The following is a 20,875-nucleotide window of genomic DNA, read 5'->3' as shown; positions in this document are numbered from 1 at the left end:
GGACAGTCACTCTCTTAGATGGACAGTCACACTCTTAGTTGGACAGTCATAATATGTATAAAACCACAAAGGAATGGATTCCTCTAAATTAAGATTGAAATGAAGCTTTCCTAAGCTGGTAAAAAAATCTTTCGTAAGGCACAACAACACATATCTTCTTAATAAATAACATATAAAGCTGGCCTGTTATCGAAATATGCAACTCACTTGCTCTGTATTGCATGACTAAGCTGTTAAAAGTGCTTTCTCTAAAGAAAGACAGCCCAAAGAAAATGTTGGTTGAGTTTCAAAAAGAGGGTCCAAGAGAGTGTAAACATCCCAGCCAAGAAAATGTAACATCTAGTTGATCAGGCCATTAGAAGTTTGAAATAGCTTGGTCAGGAAAAAACATAAATAACTGCCAATCTAAGGCCATGATATTAAGAGTTATCAAATAGACACAAAGCGAGTGGACTGATAGAGCAAAATTATATAAGGAGAACAGCTCATTTGGCATAGTTAGAGCAGAACAGTCTACATGCAGGATCTTCCCCTGTTCACCCCCCTTTTCTCTCTCTTCTGATATATTGATACATGTAAGGCTGATGAATAAATGTTCAAAGAGTTGAGTTCTCTCCACTGTTAACAATCTCACTTCAGACCCCAATTTTAATAGATTAAATTAGAAAAAAACACAGTTCTGTTCCTTCTGTGGATTTTGCTACAATGGATGCTGGGATCTGCCACAGCTCTGACAGGCTGGAAGGTGCCCTGCCTGACTCATGTATTGTTTCTGCAACTGCTCTTCACCATCTGCAGGGTTAGTCTGTATCATCTCCCCTCCTTTCCTGAAAATTAGTAAGCTATCAGGAGGGCAGATGCCAGTAAGATGGAAATGTCAAAGGTAGTCAAGATAGCAAAGGGATGGGGTGGAAAGAGTATTCCACAAATCATCACTCTTGCATGTATAAAATCCTCTAGATTCTCAAAACAAATCCCCTGTGTATTTAACCAATCACATAATGATGGAGTATCCTTAACCAGTTAAGTAAATTCATACCCAGACAGGAAACAGTAGGCAGTACAAATGCATTATCTGGTGCTGGAAACCAGAAATCTTTCATACAAAGGACAGAGGGCCAGTCCCAGTTTATTCTGAGAAATGTGAGACCTAGATTTCAAAGACCTCCTGGCACACAGAACCAAAGCATGGAGTCTGTTTTCATCACAATTAATTTTTCTGGAGGAAATTCAGAATACACAAAACTTGTGGAGTCTTAAAAAGCAAACAACCCCAAAAAAACAACAAAACCCCTGTCCTTTGGGTGTGAGCAAGTTTCTTGCATACACTTTTCAAAAAAATGTACTTATGTTATATTTGCCTGTTGTCTGAGACTCTGCCAAGCCTTGGCCAAATTCACGATCTATGAGTGGGCCTATTAAAAGCTTATTTGGAGTAAAGCTGTAATTTTTTCGAAGGAGTGAAAGAAAGCTATTAACTTAAAAATCTTAATTTTGTTTTCCTTCTTTTTAAATCCTCACTCCACTTGTTTGGTTTTTTTTTCTGGCAGGCTTGAAAAATAAGAATTTATGTATCCCAACACAAATTATTTAAGTGTACTGCTACAGATATTCTCTGTTTTGAGAGAGAGTTAAACTAGCTCACACCCAGCCTTGACCTATAGGTGACTTTGATTATTTGTGTAAATAATCAAAGAGGTTGCTATTACACAGCAAGTAAAGGCCACATTCGACTATCAACATGTAATCATCACTTAAAATTTACTGTACACTGAGTCCTATCTCACATGATTCCTGTGGGAAAAAAAGCTCAGTAACATGCCCCCATTTATTACTTTTGCTACCATATCAAATAGGTTACAAGTTTTGTCTGTATTTAGTGTGTTAGATCACAAGAGTAGATTAACAATAATAAAATTCAACCAGTAAACTGAAATTAATCACTCAGCAGTTTTTCAGCCTTGTAGCAGATTAACAGACAGAAAATAATTTTGATTAAAAAAACTTTTATGAAACAAGCATAAGCCAGTACACTGAGCATCTGACATTCTGAATTGTATGGAAAGGAAGTAACAACTACCACATGAACTGCACATACTCAAGGCACTGCTGAAGATGGAAGGAACTACTGAAAACTTAAATCAAGCTCTTGCTTTCTATTACTTTTTAGCCTTGTGTAGTTATTCTAACAATTAATTTTCTCCTCCTTCCTGCTCCCATTGACATATCTATCTCCTAAGTCTATATTACTTTTTATTTTCCTATGTATGTTTATAAATTTACACTTTTATACAAGCTTACTATTCTCTCTTTTTTTACTTTGCCTCCTGACTATATAACCACATAAAGTGATTTCAAATAAGATTTTAAAAAATAAATTATCTTATTCTTTCGCTTCATTCTCGGTAACAACTTATAATATGAAAATTCTTAAATATTAAATTCTTCCAGGTAAACTTTTATTACAATGTGTTGAAATGGAAAATAAGAATGGCAGTTCACTTAGGTCTAAGTATCTTGTATGAATCATTAGTTTTGAGGGAGAAGAGTAAGCCAGCTAGCATGTGTGCAGATTTCCATCTGCTTTTGCATAAAAAAAACCAAACTATCTGGTTTTCCCTTAAATCTACTGAGAAAAATATCTTATGAAATTACATAGGCCTGAATAAATAGTTTGTATGAAATGGACATATCTTCTTAACTTCATGGTCAAAGTAGTTTTTATTATTCATATTTATTATGAATATTTTGCACTGATTGTACTTACTACATCATAAATACTTCTAACAAGAAAAAAGTGTAGAAAGAGGCTGCTACTTGTATAAAAGTTACAAAATTATTTCCTCTAAAATAAAATAGTTACTACTAATTCAAACTGGGAGAGAGAACTAAAGGGCTAAAAATTGCAAAATATGAGTTTAGCAACTTTTAATAATAAAAAACTCAATGTAAGAAAATGAAACCACAGTTATTTGTTTTGGAAGCAGTATCTTCTAATTATTTTTAAGTACTTACTTCTGTTTTAATCTGATATAAGCAGTTGATAAATTGTTCCAGGCCTCAGCATTCTGGAATGATAAACGAAGAAGTACAGAAAAATTTATTCACCTCCATTGTGCTTATTTGCTAAAAATAAATAAGTGAAACTGCTGCCAAACATAATTGATGTTGGTAATCACACATATTGACACCTACCTTCTACATGGCAGTTAAAATATTGCATTGAAATATAAATTATTATGTTTAAAATTCAAATACATGAATATTTGACTACATCAGCACCAATCAGGTATATAAATATCAATTAACTGCCTTAGGGTTGCGATACACTAAGTCAGCTCTTGCCTTCAGTCTCAGCTGTAAACAGGCACCCTCTTCTAGGATCTAGCTGGGATGGCTGGAAAGGTCAGTGCTCCCAGCAGCTCCTCACTTCTGGAAGCCAGCTGGAAGACACTTAAACTGCAGCACTCTGTGTTGCTGGACAGCAGGGATCTGATGTTCCCTAACACACCTCAGGTAAAACCAGCAGAGATGAGCAGAGATGATTCCTGCCCTTTGCTGACACTGCTGTAAATGTGAAACCCCATCATTGAGCTCAGCCAAATGACAGCTAGAAATAATTTCAAGAATAGAGTCTGAGCACTGCAATGTAGTCTGGTACTGAAAGCTATCCTGAGGCTTAAGGAGCATTTCACTCATGCTGGGAAACCTTTCTGAGACTTAATTAATGAAAATGGTCACTACATTGCTCCAGCTGCAGACGTATAAAGACAGGTTTTGCCTCCAACTGAGAGCCAGTCCAGCACCTTTTACTCATAAAACCCACCACTTAACCCATGGAGAAGTCAGCTGGCTTAGTCATATGAATACAATTAAATAAAGGCCCTAGAGAGATAAGTGAATCCAAGTAAATTTACTGCACTGAACAACGACAAAAACCCAATATATTAAGTAAGAATTCCATTGATGTCTTTATGTACATTTTTTCCCCTAAGGAAGTTATTGCATTTTATAATAAAGAAAAAAGAATACTCTGTCACCTCTCATTGCTTTCTCATTCTTTTCTCCAAGAGAAAAGAATGAAAAACAACAATTTCTACCGAGTAGATGGCATTAACTCTAAGCAACAAGCTGACAGTCAGGCCTTCTGGCAAAAGTATTGTCAGTGTATTTCTCAGGTAATTCAGCTGGCACCTTCACTGTCTCAATGCACATTCAAACGACAGTATTGCATACATGCATGCCCTGTAAAAAGTGCCTCAGCTCCATTCTCCCTGTGCTCCTGAAATATACAGTTAAAAATTTACTTGTCACATGTAAATTTGACTTTTTTTTTTCAGGAGAATTTTACTACTTAGATGACTAAATATTTTAATATCATTTTTTTTTTAATCTCTTTATCTCTTCACAATTTAGTCATTCCCATTTTTCTGTTTTAGCAATGTGTACTAGCATAAAGGAATTTTTCAAATATATTTTAGCATTCACATACTAATACTTGGACAAAGTTAAGTACTGGGTAAGTATTTTTAGGATGCCTTGTGACAAAAATATACCCTTCATGAACAAGCTTAATTTATTCAAAGGGCTAAGGTTTAAACAAGTTTTTCATTATTACTTTGCTTGTTTATAATGAAAACATCCTTGCTGCTTTTAGATAAGCCATCTGAATAATTTGTTCAAAAGTACATACATCTGGTTCCAATGTCACACAGCGCTGAAATGCTTTGGCAGCACCTTCGTAGCCTTCTAAAGCAATGTATGCACAGCCCAAGGAAAACCATACACCTAGCTGGAGAGAAAAAATTAATGGTTACCTACATACATGGATATTTTAGCACAAAAGAAATAATTTGGCCTGGGAAAACACACAACTCTTATTGATGTTTACCTGTCTTCACCTATAATAGTATTGTACTGGAAAAAATAATATCCTGTATGTTGATTAGAGAAAAACTTTCAGTTTGAAGTTTTAATAAATATGGATAAACAACGGTGTTGACTGCATGAAGATCACTTAATCATTTGTGAAGTGCTCTTTTCATTTACAGAACAAAGTGATAGCATTTTGTTTTCATTTGTGAAAAATCCACATTTACTTTACACTATTACAATTAGGTCAAATGATACTCTAGGAAATGTTTTTCAAGGTAATAATATTTTATAAGAAACATCTCAAATGACCAAACGGAACAGTTCAAAAATTATAGTTCTTTCTCTTCTCAGAACATGGACCTTCTCAAGTTTCTATTGCAATGTTTAGATAGAAATGTACTTAAATAATGCCTTGCACAGAGAACGGAACTTCACCAGTTCAGTAATCTTGCATTTAAAGTCTTTAGTTGTTACAACCAAATACCTCTCATCAATAAAGACTCAACCATGGAGGAGAACTCAGCACCTCCCTTTTCCATTCCCCCTTCTCAGGGAGATGAAGAGACCAGTGAGGTCATATCTCAACTTCTTTTTCTACTAACTAGACAAGCTCGCTCCTCTCAGGATGTTCCTTCCAGTCAGCCCTCTTCCCAGTTTTGTGGACCTCCTTCAGATGCTTTCAAGGACCTTCACATCTTTCTGAAATTGTGGGGCTCAGAACTGCACACAGTGCTCAAGGTGAGAACTGCAGACAGCAGGATAATCCCTTCTTTTGACCTGCTGGTTGTGCTGTGTTTGATGCATCCCAGGATTTGCTGCCCTCTTGGCTGCCAGGGCTCCCTGCTGGCTCACACAGAACTGCTGTCCAGTGGTATGATGCAAGGGAATGGTACAAAGCTGCACCAGGGGGGGTTTAGTCTGGACATTACCAGTGTCTAAATCACCTAGAGGGTGGTTAGACACTGGAACAAATCTTCCCAAAGGTTGCTGATGCCCCAAGGCTGCCAGGTGTTTAACACACATATGGTAAATGCCCTTAAAAATGTGCTTTAACTTGGTCAGCCCTGAACTGGTTAGCAGTTGGACCAGGTGATCATTGTAGGTCCCTTCCAATTGAAATAGTCTGTTCTACTCTAAATACTATCAGATAATGGCATAAATTTTCATAGCTCTTCAACAGCAAGTTCCTGATTTGCCACATGGTTAATTCACAAAGAACTGCAAGCTAACCAGTATTACTTATTATAAAAGTTTTATAATTCAGAAAATTATTAAACCCTAAGTACATTAACAGAGTATTTTCTGACAGCATTATGCTTTTTAAATGCATGCAGTCAAAACAAAACAGGACATTTTATAAGGTGCTGCAAAATCAGTCCAGGTACTACTACTCTACTGCAATAAATTCAGCCATTTCTCCATTCTATACGCCAAGGTCAAAAAGAACCCCTAGTTTTCCTAGGGAAGTTTTTTTGAGAGGGAAAGAGGTGGAGAAATGGAAGATGGAAAACCAGGTTACATTAACTCCGTATTGCACAACAATATATTACTTCTTGAGGTGTCTGTTTAATGTTTATATTCTCTTGTGTTTTGGGTACTAATTCTGAAGCAACTAACTCAGATAATTCTGGTTCTCCTTAGGAAATCATAACAAATATTTAAACAGAAAAATATTAACTTAATTTTTTTTAAAATCAGGGATTTTACAAGGTTGAGGATAACACTGATGGCTCATAAATAAGCAGCTTTTACCTCTACAAACTAATTGCAAACTGTAGCAAACATTCTTACAGTTCTCTCCACTTCAAACTCATTTTCCTGTCTCTGAAACTCAACTAATATCTGCTCCTGACTTAACTGCCATAAAAATTATCGTTAATCTGCTTCAAAGTTTAGATCCCAGAATACAAACACATGACATTGATCTTTGTCAGACCTGGCAGACTGGTGGGCAAGCATCACAATACTGAGAAAAGAACTCAACAAACTTTTGCTTATGCAAAGCCCATCCATGGAACATGTGGATAAATAGGTGAAGATAGAATTAGCAACTACATCTGGCCTGGGCAAACATGAAAACCTACTTTTCAGCATTGTCAACCTGTCACTTTCATGACTCATAAACTCATCAATCAAGGAAGAAACTCCACATGAAGAGAAAACTATGCTTCTCAAATTTTAGAGGGCAATTCTAACAGTAAATAATCATACAGTGAATCTAATTTTTTAGGGCTCTTTTGTCCACCAGCACTCCCACATGGCTGCTGTCTCATTAACTCCCCTTTATATTCTTTTTAGTTCAGTAACTTCTGGACAGGAAAAGGGAAGGCAGAGACTGGAGTGATCAAGTATGAAATTGAAGGTGAGTTCCAACTTTATAGTTCAGGATACAAGTTAAACAGTGCTTCTGTAAAAACTGGGAGGAAAAACAGTCACTGCATATCTTATAAACGTAATGAGCAACAGCAGCACAGTATCCCTTCTGAACTGTGCAGGCTTTCACCACTGGAGAACTGACTGTGTGAGCTCTTTGACCTCTGGAATTGTTTGTCAAGCCTTGCAAGATGTTAATAGTGAAAGTACAAGAGAAATGCATCTGACATCCACAGTCGTATACTAGAAGAAGCAATTCTGTGAGCAGCAGTGCTAAAGAACACAAGTTCCAGGTATATTTGAACTGCAAAGCTTTCATTTCTTTGTGGATTGCCCAAAGACTGAGAGAGTGATTGGCTTATATAGCAAACACCTACCTCAAAGATCTCAACTATACTTGACCATCTGGCTAAAAAGTACACAAGATTAAAGGAGGGTTGACAGAGAATTATTTTATCCATTACATATTTTGGGGAATCACTTGATGCAGTCTAAAAATCTCTTCCTTCAGAAAGGTTTTTAGTAACCACAAAAAATTAGAATTTCTTTGTAACAGGGAGTCTTTGTTTACCTGATAAATTATTCACAATTCTGGGAATAAGTTAATAATTTAACTAATTATTATTTTCCTTGTGGTAAAGTCCTTGCATTTAGAATCAATTTCCATTCTGCTTTTGACCCTCAAGATGCCTTAGAATAGGAAACAATTAATTTCTGTAGTCACAGAACAAAGAATTTAGGAGACGGTTATGTCAATCTGCACTATCTAGCTGCTCAATCTGTTTGTTTGAAACAATTCAACTGAATCTCAAAAAGAGCTTCCTAAGCAACAAGAGGAGGAAATGTTCACTTTCCTATATGGACTGGCCTATTTTTCTTAGATTTCCTTTCATTCTAAACTTCCTTTGGAAAGGATACAAAATAAAAAAGCATTTCAGCAGAATATTTCTCAGTTTTGATCCCTGTAGGCCATCTCCTGAAGCCCTTTATTATCTGGAAATCCTCTTGATTTAAATAAAATTCCTATCTGAGTAACATATATTTTGCTGGCATTTTTGGTCATTTTATTTTCCATTCTAAATATAAGTTATCTGGAGTTCATTTGAATAAGAATAGGACTCTGATTTATTGGAATAAAATACATCAGCAAAATACAAAAAAAGGTTCATGAAAATGACTTGAAAGGCTGGAGGCACTTAAATTTTTTCTAAATCAGAAGTCCAGTTAGTCACATGGAACTTAAAACAGCAGCTTCAGCAGTGCTCTTTGAGGGGCAATGAACAGAAGGAGGAATACCCTGCTTTTGCATGGGCCTAGAAATGGCTATGAGGAGCACAGTTTATATACATAAATAACCACAAAGCTTTTTTAACTTCTGAAGACCTTCCACAGGGTGAACCTTATTGGGATGGGATGTAGTGGCTGAGAAACTGAAACAAGATTACAAAAGTTGTCTGCAGAATAGCTTTCAAATATCAGCAAGAGAAACCAGCCTCATCAAGAGAACTCTTTCCACTGTGGTTTCAATTTTGATGCATTGTTGTACTAAAAGCTACTGTCATCACAAGCATAACACAGTGCTTCTCAGTGACTCCAGAACAAGAGAGACCAGAACACTCGAAAAACATTTCTGTGAAATACAGAGATGAGAATTTGTAACTCAAAGCCAGGGCAAACACAGATAGGGCAAAGGAGTTTTTCATTAAAATCTGCATTCCTCTTGTAACTGTTTTGCTTTATACCTTGTTCATAATTTATTTCATGGTAATTATTAATTTGCAGTGGCTTCATCTCTTTGAAAGAGCTCTACAGGCAAAGATTTACCTGCATGCAAAGACCTGGCTGCAAAAGGATGTCTTCATTTCTTACTACCATTTTACCAGTCTTCCAAGCACATGGTGAAAGTTTTGCTAAGAATAGTAATAAACTCTTATTTTGGTAACTGTGCCCACAACTGTCTTTTAAGGAAGTGCCATCATTCAAAACCGAACACATGAACTAAAACCAAAGCCATATGTGCATAATTTCCCAACCTGCATAGGGTTGATCTGTACTGAACGTTCAAAGCACTCCACACATTCCCTGAATTCCCGGTTGCGGAGATGGAGGAGGCCTTTGGAGCGCTGAGCGCGGGCGCTGCGGTGCCTGGAGAGCTCCCAGGCCTTGTCGTAATACTGGTGGTCTTTCAGAACATCACCAAGCAAACAATATAATGCTGGTGTTTCCTTCTTCTCCAACTCCCGCCTGAGTATTTCTTCCGCCTGTTAAAGAGCAAAGAGAAATCAACACAAAATGAGACTATTTATTTTCAGTTAAACACCTACCTGAACAAATACTGCTTTAGCACCTTGCAGTCATCAGCTGAAGATTAAGAAATAGGGCTAGTGAGGAAACGGTATCTTCATCCAACACAGCACCAAGGATAAAGTCTAGAAAGAATCTGGTTCCAAATTGATGCTTAAAAAATACTCCAGCATAATATGGTGGCTTTTGGTTTAACACACCAAGGAAAATTAAACCATAAAAACAAGAAAGAGCTTACTCCTTTCTTTACATCTTAGGCATGTATTCTGTCCCAAGAACAAATATCAGTCCAGGACATCAAACCTACACCTAATTCACGGCAATGACGTATCAGCACCAACAAGGTATCTGCAACCCTAGAAGTTCATAATTTTTAAATGTCCTAGTAAGTCCTCCTGCAATGACTCTCCTTCCCTTTTCTCTAACTGCCCTTCTCTGAAAATAATGATTTCCATCCTATTGTGTCTCACATCGACTTTCATACTGTTGGTTGTGGAAATGCTATGCTTCTGCTTAAGACGCAGAAATTGTAAGTTTATCTAAATGTTTGAAATAAAATATATTTGAAATATATACAGCTTGATGAAACAAAAGTCACAGGCTGTGCCTTCCAGACGTCTATTATGGGCTGTAACAAACTTTCAAAAGCTATTTTTTCAGGACTACTATCTTTGATCTAACAATAAAATTATTGTTTCTCTTTTAAATAAGAGATAGTCTGCTTTCTGTGGCTTTTTGAAAGGATAAATACACTGGACAGATGATCTCTTGTTCAGACGGAACTGTTACCTCAGTCCCCCACCGCAAAAATGTAACATACACAATTCAGATCAACGTAATTTTTCTCTTAGAAAATATCTACTTGAACTATCTAAATCAAGAAAAATCCAACACTGCCTGCCACAGAATTAAAGTTCAACATTGCAACTCCAGTAATTCTTCCATCATAGCTCGTTTACCTAAAAGGAAACCTGATATCATCTCTGCATCTAAATTATTACTGCTTTTCTTGCATAAGAATTGCTTTCTTTGACCTTCAGATGATTTTTAGAGAAGCAAAATCTTTTACTACCATCAGTAAAATTCATCAAATCTATCTGAAAATAATCTTAAGAAAAATGCTTGGTTTACCTTGTTTTGAAATATTTAATGCATAGCAATTTTAGCATCTCATTCTTACTATTATTTTTGTAAAGTAACAGTAAAGTCTACAAATATTTCAAGTGCACAAGTGTGAAGAAGAGTTTACATTTCTAGAAGAATATTAAAATTAGCAAAAACAGAATCCCATTAAGAAGAAAATTGGTGGCAAATTATTAGGAAAATAACTTGATGGCAAGTGTTTTTAATTGCCTGTGAAGCAGCTCCCTAAATACCGCCAAAGAAACTATTATTAAACATTTAGAATTAGCCCAGCCAAAGCAGAAAAATGTTGCCTGACTAGAAGACTGTATTTAGAGAATCATAGAGCAGTTTAGTTTGGAAAGGAATTTGAGTATCATCTAATTCCAGCTCCCTTGCCATGAGCAGGGACACTTTCCATGACACCGGGTTAATCAAAGCCCCATTCAGCCTGGCTTCCAGAGGTTTGGTTAAAGCGCGGTTTACTTCCTCTTAACTGCCTCCATTAGTTGCTACAACATATTAATAACAGACATTAGAGAAGATTTTTCTAGTCTAGAGCAGAGAGAGCTGATTTTTTGCAGCAACCACATTAGACACCAAAAGATAAGGTGAAGTTTTGTTCCCATTCACATTAAGAAACAAGACTGAAATGTTGCTGTACAAAGAGATACAAGGTGAAAAGTGCATTGCAAGATGCATCTTCACCACTTCCTCTGCAGGGCACTCCCAAGCTCAGATTGCTATCATGTGCAATGCCTAGACTGGAAAGACAACCACTCACTAATGGTGTTTCACATTTAAGAGCATAAAAACATCATGTTCTGGTCTAAGCTTACAAGAATTCATTGCCAATATAAATACTTCAGCACACAGATAAAACAGAGAATTAAACAAGCAGAAGTCTGACTTTTTCTTCATCTGATTAGCTATCTGATCACCTCTCTGGCATGTTGTAAACATTTTTATTACTTAAATCTTTAAAGACTAGTACAAAGATCAAACTAAAAGAAAACCCCTGTGTTATCAAAATATTTGCCTTCTACAAAACCAGATTAATACTGGAAAACTGGATTTCTCATTTTGCCTAGGATTTTGTGGGGGTGGAAAAAAGAAGGATTTTTCTCGTTCTTTTCTCATAAGTTTGTGGTAAAATGTTTTTAAAAAATCACATTAAATCTTTGCTAAGAATCCTGCTTCTGCAAAAACAAATTTTTCCTTAATAACAAATATTATCAAAAAATATCTTTCACGCAGTGCATGTAACATAAGTAAAATAAATACAGCCAATGGAGATTTATTCTTACTCATTAAAGGGATATTAATTATTAATAAGCATGTTTATAACTGAAAGTTATAACTAAATTTAGAAAGATATTATATGAAAATAATAAATTAAAATATAACTTTAAAAAAAAGAATATGTATAATCCTCACTGAGTGAATCAGGTGCATTTATAACACCACTGGTTTTTCACAGCATAGTCTGCACCAGAGTGGATGGAATTCAATACTAACCTCAAAAGTCAGCTGATTTAAACACAAGAAAGATTTAGACTCTTGTCTTCTAAACTACTATGAGTGGTATGGGAATTAAAAAGGCAACAAAAATGTGCAATCAGTAAAGAGGGGCCCAGTTTAAACAAAAGGTGGTGCCTTTTCACTACTCACTAAGTAGACTCCTGGACACCAGATTCATGATGCATCCTGCATCTGGCTTCCCAACCCTAAATTTCCACTTGCCATCCCATCCATGCGTTCCCATATTTTAATTTTATATATTTCCTAAAAGACCCAATTAGCCTCACTTTTCACTGATCTAGCAGTTCTACTATTTTACAATTAATTCCTTTGCTAGTTCGAAGTATTTCCTAAAAAGTATTTTCTCTGCTTGCACATAATCTACTTGGCTAACAGAAAAGTAGCATGAAGAAGTAGTACAGACGAGCATGGAAAAAGGCAATGAGAGAAAAAGAAAAGCTCTTTGGTTTTCATTTCATCTTCCCTGTAATTTCATGCAAGAGCCTGGGTGACATATTTCCTCCTCTTTCCTAGCTTTGTAACCACATATAGGAATGCTTACCTGCCTTCTGTGACTGCTACTATATATAGTGGAAATTAATCAAATTCTTGAATGAGCTCATGTACTAATCAGTGTAGTACTGTGTCACATCTGGGAAACCATACCTGACTTTAAAGGTGAGCTTTTGAGATCTTGCCATAATTGTGTTTCCTCACTCAAATATTTTGAGGTATCTGTGCCATGCAACACACAAAAAATAACCCTGTAGAACATGGATTGCTGGGATGTGTTGGTCTAAAACCAGATTCTGTATCATGCTCTATACTCTCAAGAGATGATGGAACGGAGATGGGACTGAAAACAGGCTGTTGTAAGATGGAATATCTGTCTGATGCCAAATGGCAGATCTCACTAATCTATCAAAGGGCATCAGCTACCACGTTACAGAGCTCTTGCAAAGGAGAAAGGCCTTCAAGTGGAATAACTAAAAAGTCACATCTCTGGTTCACCCTTTCTTTTTCTTTTAGAAAGGAAATAGTACCATTGTTAGGTGGAAGAGACCTGTTACATCTTACACAGAGCTGTCCAATGTTAATAATACTCTTGAGACCTCTGGGTACTTCTTACAGTTAAAAGAAGGGAAAGGGGCACTTTTTAACACCAGTTCTCACTATACAAACAGAGATGTCTCCTTTTGCAACAAGTCTGTCAAAGGGATACAATGAGTAAAATAATTCAGTGAGAAAGCCATAGCAACTATCAATATACTGTGCATTCAGGTTTTATAATAGTTTTTTTCTCTTTGTTGTGTGCCATTTTCCTCATTACTCGGCACTCTATTACTCTTCTGTTGACTCATGTAATAATATTAATAATAACCTGAACTTTTGTTCAGGTTATAAAACAAATGAATACAGAGCCATATCTAGTAACAGTAACACATCCTCAAAAAAGTTTGCTAAATGTCAGCAACATCTTACTCTGCAAATTTTGTACTGCTACATGATCCTGTTATAACCAAATGAATTACGTATTTTCCAACAGCACAATGTGGAGCTTCACATGGCCTTATCTACATGCTCTGTTTCTTTATCGGTAGGTAATTCCAAAATAGGAGGAAACTTACTTTGATGTGTAAGTACTCGTCACATTGGTATTGCTGATTTTTCAGGATTTAAATTTAGGTTTTCTATATAAAAGCATTTGTGAATGAAAAACATAGAGAAGTTTATTAAACAGTTTGCTCTTTTGCACAGATATATGCTAAGCCCATTAATGATTTGACCATCTAGTGGCCAACATACTACTCAGTAGATTTTTGTGCATTTCTACAAAAATAACTACCAGGTTTAATAACATCAAAACACTTTTGGTAAATATAAGCAGTTGACACTCTGAACACTTTGCAATAAAGAGCACAGATATTCATCCCCCTCGGTGCACAGCTACATGTTTCTAATTTTCTGTCTTTTTTGGTCCAAAACTAGCTTTCTTCCAGCAATTCTGTTATTTCATACTTACACAGCATTTTCTCTTTTTCAAAGCACAGCACAATCCCTCATTCTAAAAGCATTTCTAAGCAGTTTCCTGTGTCAGATATCCTGTCCTATTCTCTGAGTGCCATTTTCATAACTCCCTAAGGGCAGCTTGTGAATGTAACTAGGACAGAATGCATTTCCAGGAAATGGAAAATATTGACCTCTATTTCTCCACTGTACTGAGAAGATTGTGATATTAGCATGCTATCCCCAAGGCATGCATAATGTGGCAAGAATTTGCCAGCAAGACATATGTGCCAGTTTATAATGAACAAAATCCAAGCTTTAGTGCATGACTATTAGAAAAAAACATGTAAGTATAAGGCATTCTGCTTTTTTTCTATCAATTGAAATTATATATCTCTATTCATTAAGCTTAAATTATATTAGACCATAATCTTTGTGCTTGTGGTATCGTAAAGACACATGTACATCCATACATTTAATTTAAAGAGAGGGAAAGGAAGGGAAAAAAAGAAAAAACCCTATTTTTATCTGAAATTTGATATTTCTGAATATCTATATAAATTCTGAAAACACTGCTTGATAGTGTAAGTTCCTGCAACACTTGTTGCCTGTGTAAGAGTTTGGACCAGACAGAGAACACAGTTAAAGTTACATACAAGTAGGCATTGCTTCCAGGTATGATTTTCTAAAATCTTCCTACCAGTGCTCTAATAGTAAAAGCAAAACAATCAACAATAGGAAGGCTAGTATAGCCTGTTGCCAACCATTTTAAACAGTTATGTCACTAATATGCAGAGTTAGGTGATGGCTTTTAATTGTCTTTTGAGCTGATCACACACAGTGGTAGCAGTGCTAAAGAAATGATGGAGAAGTTCAGGAAAACATCAACACAGACTTAACAAGTAAAGTCTTTCAATCTTACACCACTTCTTGTCTCAAGTGTTTCATTCTGTAATTTGAATATGTTAACATTAAGCAATTACATACATCAAACACTGATGTTACTCTATTTAAAGTGTTTTTAAAAACTACAGCTAATAGTTTGAAATCTAGTGTGAAAGAAAATTAATATCCCCTCCAAGACTCCATCATGAATGACTGCTACAACTTTCCTGAAATGCCCACACTGCTGTTTATCCATAGTAGTTAACAGAATTATCCTTGAATATTTTCAAGGATCACTATCACAATCTTCTCTGCATCTCAAGTTGCTTCTTATTTACCAACTTCTATTTCATGTGGCTATTACTCCAAGTCAATTCTTTTAGCATTCACAGGTTATGACAAGCTCTCATGTGTCCATTTTTCCTACGCAGATTTTCCTGTGGTGACACCCCTGTAGTAGTGAGTGTAATTAGTGATTTGCCAGCTAAAGCCAGAGAGTCCCTCACCTTTCAGATGCTATTTCAAGATGGGATCTCAGCTACATGAAACATTTTTCTTACCTTTCCATGCTGTCCTGCTCTTTCATAGCAGATTACTGCATCTTCCCACATTTCCAACTCCTCGAATACTTGTAAGGCAGAGCTGGTGCATCCCAGCTCAAAGAGTAAGTTTGCAAGCTGGCGCTGGAAAGATAAGAAATGCCAGGTAACTGAAAGTAGCAAATAATACCTACAATTTAAGAAGATGTTAGAGGCATTTCTGACATCAACAAGAAGCAGATAGATAATACGGAATTATTCTCCTGAAGCTTCAGGTTGGAGCCTCAAATAGTGTATATACCTCAAAAACCCCCCCACCAACTGAATAAAAATTGTTGTGCTTTGAACAATTTAACAATATAATACAGAAATAGAAATGGACATGGCAAGAATGAATTGACAGAGATGAACTTCTAGCCCTTAAATGAGGCCCATGTGGCTGGAGAACAGCTGCAGCAGGATGTTGGGAATGCCGAGTGGGAAACAGAGGCCAAGGAAGAGAATTAAAGCCCCTTCTAGCAATGCTTTTTCACAGTAATCTGCACCTGTGGAGAAACAAAGATGGAGAAAAAGCCTCTGATACAATTCTGTTCAGTAGCTGTGAGAAATCACTGTCCCAAACAGCCACTGCCAAATGGAGTTGGTCTTTACACAAACCAATATTGGATTTGAGTTTAGGTTTAATTCCCTAGTTGAGTTTTCCTCACAGTTCAGTCAGCCTCTTTGTTATTTCAAATTCAGCTATTATTTCAGTGTACTAATGAAAATAAATGAGTAATGTCTTCAATCCAAAAACAAACATGACTTTGAAAAGTCATCTTTGGTCTTTATTTTTTAAGAGAAAATTAAAATTGCAAATAGGTTTTAACTTTGAAGTAAGAGTGACATGCACTATGTGTTACAGACAGACAAACAGGTTTGAAAAATAAATGGGAGCATTCTGTGTATGGACAGCTACTTATGCCCTGCACAGTTAACCTCTGCAGTGGACTTGGTGATCCTGAATGGACTCAGTGAAATTCTCTACATATGTTATGAACCTATCTTTATTGGTTTGGGTTCAGTATCTGTTGCAAATCCAAGGAGTTACTAGAGGGGAACAGACTAGGAGTAAAAAAAAAAATAACATCTGGCTACAATTCTTTGATATAAATATGTAATAAACTCTGAAAACCTCTTTGTTAGCTTGATATTAATCACTAAAGAAAAAAAAAAGTTTTGTCACTGTCTAAAATTAAATATCATTAATGTTTTAATTAAATTTGCTCAGTTATATTTGGTAAAATTTATATATGTAATGTGTCTTCATTACTATGACTAGAAGATTGAATCATCTTTCATTATAAATCCCTATTTTAGCATTTCTATCTTTGGCTTAGAAAACTGGCTTGGACTGAAAATGCCACTCTGACAACTGGAAATGAAAACCATATTTGATCGTTATATTGCAAGTGGCTGTTGAAAGGTTATGTAGAAAATCTTGAGAATGCTCGGAGGAGATATGATTGGTTAAAACAACATACAGTGAGATTAGAAATCAAAAAGGAATAAAACACCATTAAAAGTAAACCAACATGAATACCTTTGGAGGTATGCAATTTTCTTGAGTTTGCTAAATACAGCATAATCAGATAAGACTTTAGTGTGTAGATTTCTGTTCTAGAAAATGAAGATGAACAGTGTAGTTATCGGTATAAAAAAATCCTGTCAGTACTAGTAAAAGAGGGGACTATCTCAAAAGAAAAGTTTTTTAAGCTCAAGCTCTTCAGTGTACTATTGACTCCCAACCTGGCTGATTTCACCATGATCAACTTCCCACAATGAACTTTAAAATACAAGAAAGATGCAAGTAACAGTAGCATAAGTAAACCAGTAATAAAAGGTAAGACAGTGGCAAGTTTATTTTAATAGGAGATATCTTTGAAGTTTGCAAGTTTTAGTCTACTTTGTACTGGAGGAAAAAGGAAAGTAAATAAGAATTGCACTAAAAAGCAATTACTCCTGTGCATGCCAGAAGAAGACATCTGAAAGCAGAGCACTGTAGAACTTGATTTCTCTCCAGAAACACCTGGTGTATGTTCAATTATGTCTTTATTTCTACAGAGTTTAAACTCAAAGTTGCATCACACTCACTTGACTTTGGAGTGATGCAGCATCAAAAATAACCACCACTGACTCTGAAATAAATATTGAAATGGGATTGTTTCACACCTGTATGGCCCAATGTGGAGGCACCTGACAACAGTAGAAAATCTTCATGCGTTCAGACACTGATGTATTTGTATTTTCAAACTGGTCTGCAAGTGCCTGTAAATGCAAAGCATATACTGATTTAGTATTTCACCTAAATCCCCCATAAATTCAAAGTATTCAGAATTCTAGGCATTTTTGACATACTGGAGAAATTATAATCAACTATTGTCAATACCAGGAATAAGAATCGAATTTAAAATCCCATGTAAAATACTTTCAGATTCAAACTGCATCAACTATTGCAGTGACTCTACCTAATGCATTTCAGTCCTTAAGCTTGTTTTTCCCTAAGACAAAATTGATGTGCTTTAGGCATGACATTTCTTATTTAAAAGAGAAAGACAAACATATTAAAGTGGACCATGGTTTTGGAAACAGTTCTAATACAGAATAAATTATTGTGACTTGGCATACAATTCATTCAGGCTATTTTCTTTCTTTTGGTGGAGCTTTGGATTGTTGAAATATTTTCTTCTGAAGCCCTTTGAAAGAGAATGGTAACTTCACAGAGGAGAACTGCACCACTATTTTCTTCTCTGAAAATTCACTATGAAGTTATTTAAATACAATAGCAAAACCCCCACAATATTAAAGGAGGCTATAGCCAGAAAGGCAGTTAGAAATTTTAAGGTAAGGGAGAAACTCTCTTCAAATGCCAGTCACCATTAAGTAGTAAATTTAAGGACAGCGTATAAATAAGGGAATATTAAATCACTTGTCCTCACATGATTCATATATCAAAGTCTCTTTAATAACTCAAAGACTTACACATGGTGCTACACAGGTCAGAATTTTCTCAGTTTTCTGAAAATGAATGCAAAGATTCCCAAGTAAAAGGAAAAAATTGATAGGATCACTTCTTTCCCTCTCTTTCTAAACCCAGCTGTTGATATCAATAATGCAACTGACAGCTGCATAAAATCAATTCTGTGATTCAAGCTCCTAAGCATCTTGTAATTGTTGTTGATGTTAATGGGACTTACTAAATGGCTTCATTATTTTAATAAGAAATCACAACATGAAGCAGTAATTTAGGTTCTAAATTGTTGCTTAACCTCCTAATTTTAAATTTACTAATATTTCACATATTTAATCTTATTCACATTCTTTTTCATGAAATTATCTCCAGAAGCCTGTTCCTACAGACTATCCAGAAACCTGTGCTAAGCAAATGGCTGAGATGTACTTGTAGTAAGGAAAATGACACACTAATAAAATTGCATTCCTTTACACAGTTTCAGGCAAACCAAAAGACTCAGGTTAAAAATAAAACTTCTAAAGTAATACTTTTTAATTTTAGAAGTTATTTGAATACAAGATATATAATACATTACATTTCTAAGTTCTTGTTCTGCTGAAATGTTCTAATGTGATCCAGAAGCACATTTTTCTATACTCTGTTGCAACAAAAATTAAAACCAAAAAATTGTCCAATTCCTTGGGTACCCATTTTATGAGACCAAACAATGTAGTAAAATAAAGTTGAAAAATTTAAAACCAGTAATTGCTCTAAGCCTTAGAAAAGCAGGAAACTCCTAAATATGTCCTGCAAAATAATTTTTTGAGGAATACAGGAAATGAAAGGCAAGAAATGTTTTAAGTGTATCAAAATAGTTTTGGGGTTTTTTTTTAACTTTTTGTCTCCCCCTTTTCTAATTTCTATGTTCCAACAGAAAAACTGAAATACAAAGAAAAACATTTTTTCAGAAGAACGTATTTTATTTTAAAATGTGTGGCCATATCTTTTCTACACTTCTCAAGCAGAAAAGCCAAATGTAAGTGACACGGAGAAGATGATTGTTAACAAGTAGAATTCTCCCCCTTCCCAAACCCAGTACTGTACTCTGTTCAGAGTTCTAACAAAACTGAAAATGAAGGTAGAACTTATGAATATTATACATTCCTTAAAAAGAGTAAATAGCAATGAATTTAGAAGTCCTAAAAAATCTATGGATAATGCACTCTTTAACACATTGAAAAAATAAGCTCTGAGAGTTCTGCCTACTATTGAAATATAGAAAATAAGTTACTCAAACTTTGAATTTTGTGTTTCTGAATAATGCTTGAAGAAATTAAATTTGGGCTGCATAATGGCAAGAAAATGAGACTTCTACCATTATCACACAGCTAATATCTAGTAGATATTAGATCACAGCAAAAAAAAAAAATCAGTGAATTCAACAAGTGAGCACTATCAGGTGAGCAACTTTTCCATTAATAACCTTCAACATAAATACGCTGTAATAAAAAAAGTATGTAAATACAGAATACTTGCAACACAGTCAGATGTAAGATTTTGTGACTTAGTTTAACTCAAGACTCAGATTCCTGCCTTGCAAGTTGTTACATGGAAATAGAGCAGAAACAAATTAAAATTCACAATTCTAAATGATATGAGTTCTTCCACAGGCAACATTTTAAACCATTAACAGGTTACTCTCCCACCACATAATACACCCTCTTCCCAAGGCTTAAACTGTCACAGCAATGAGTTCTAAAGTCAAAAAACACAATACAGAGATACGTTAATCCAGTCTGGACACAACAAAACCACATAGCTTCGATGGAATTTTATATCATGAGCAAAGTCTACACTATTGCCACATGAAAGCAGGAGAAGACAGCTCTAGAAACTACACTGTGTTTTTCCCACCTCACACTCCAATGCCTGCTCTGACATTAAGCACTACAACAGGCAGCCTGTTTGGGAGAAGCATGCCATGCTAATTTGAAATGATCACAGTAGGGCTTTTATTACTTTACTTATCAACCTCAATCTAATCACTATTCTAATCAATCTCAGCTGCTGATTATCCACAACTGAAGTATATAAAGCTTGTAAAGGACTTTCCCACCTTGGACATAATTTTCCTGTGTTCATTCCCAGTGTATATTCTTGCTTTGCTTGTATGTTCAACATATGTGCAACACCACTAAGGTCCTCAAGATAAAATATCAGCTTTGATCTTCAAGCCTGACCAAACTTCAATGTCTTC

The 20,875-nt window shown here is 35.5% G+C and overlaps 1 protein-coding gene across 1 annotated transcript in view; it reads right to left on the bottom strand.

The window, feature by feature from the left end:
* The window catches only part of TTC27 (tetratricopeptide repeat domain 27), a 112,841-nt gene that overhangs the window by 14,683 nt on the left and 77,283 nt on the right, over positions 1-20,875 (bottom strand). The window contains exons 11-15 of the mRNA XM_064414811.1: positions 17,838-17,933; positions 15,648-15,770; positions 9,282-9,509; positions 4,694-4,792; positions 3,016-3,068 (exon numbers count right to left, since the gene is read on the bottom strand). Coding sequence (XP_064270881.1) covers positions 3,016-3,068; positions 4,694-4,792; positions 9,282-9,509; positions 15,648-15,770; positions 17,838-17,933 — 599 coding nt within the window. The remainder of the gene's footprint in view (positions 1-3,015; positions 3,069-4,693; positions 4,793-9,281; positions 9,510-15,647; positions 15,771-17,837; positions 17,934-20,875) is intronic.

The sequence above is a fragment of the Passer domesticus genome, chromosome 3, assembly GCF_036417665.1.
Source record: "Passer domesticus isolate bPasDom1 chromosome 3, bPasDom1.hap1, whole genome shotgun sequence".
Lineage (NCBI taxonomy): Eukaryota > Metazoa > Chordata > Aves > Passeriformes > Passeridae > Passer > Passer domesticus.
This window is presented reverse-complemented; position numbering and strand designations above follow the sequence as displayed.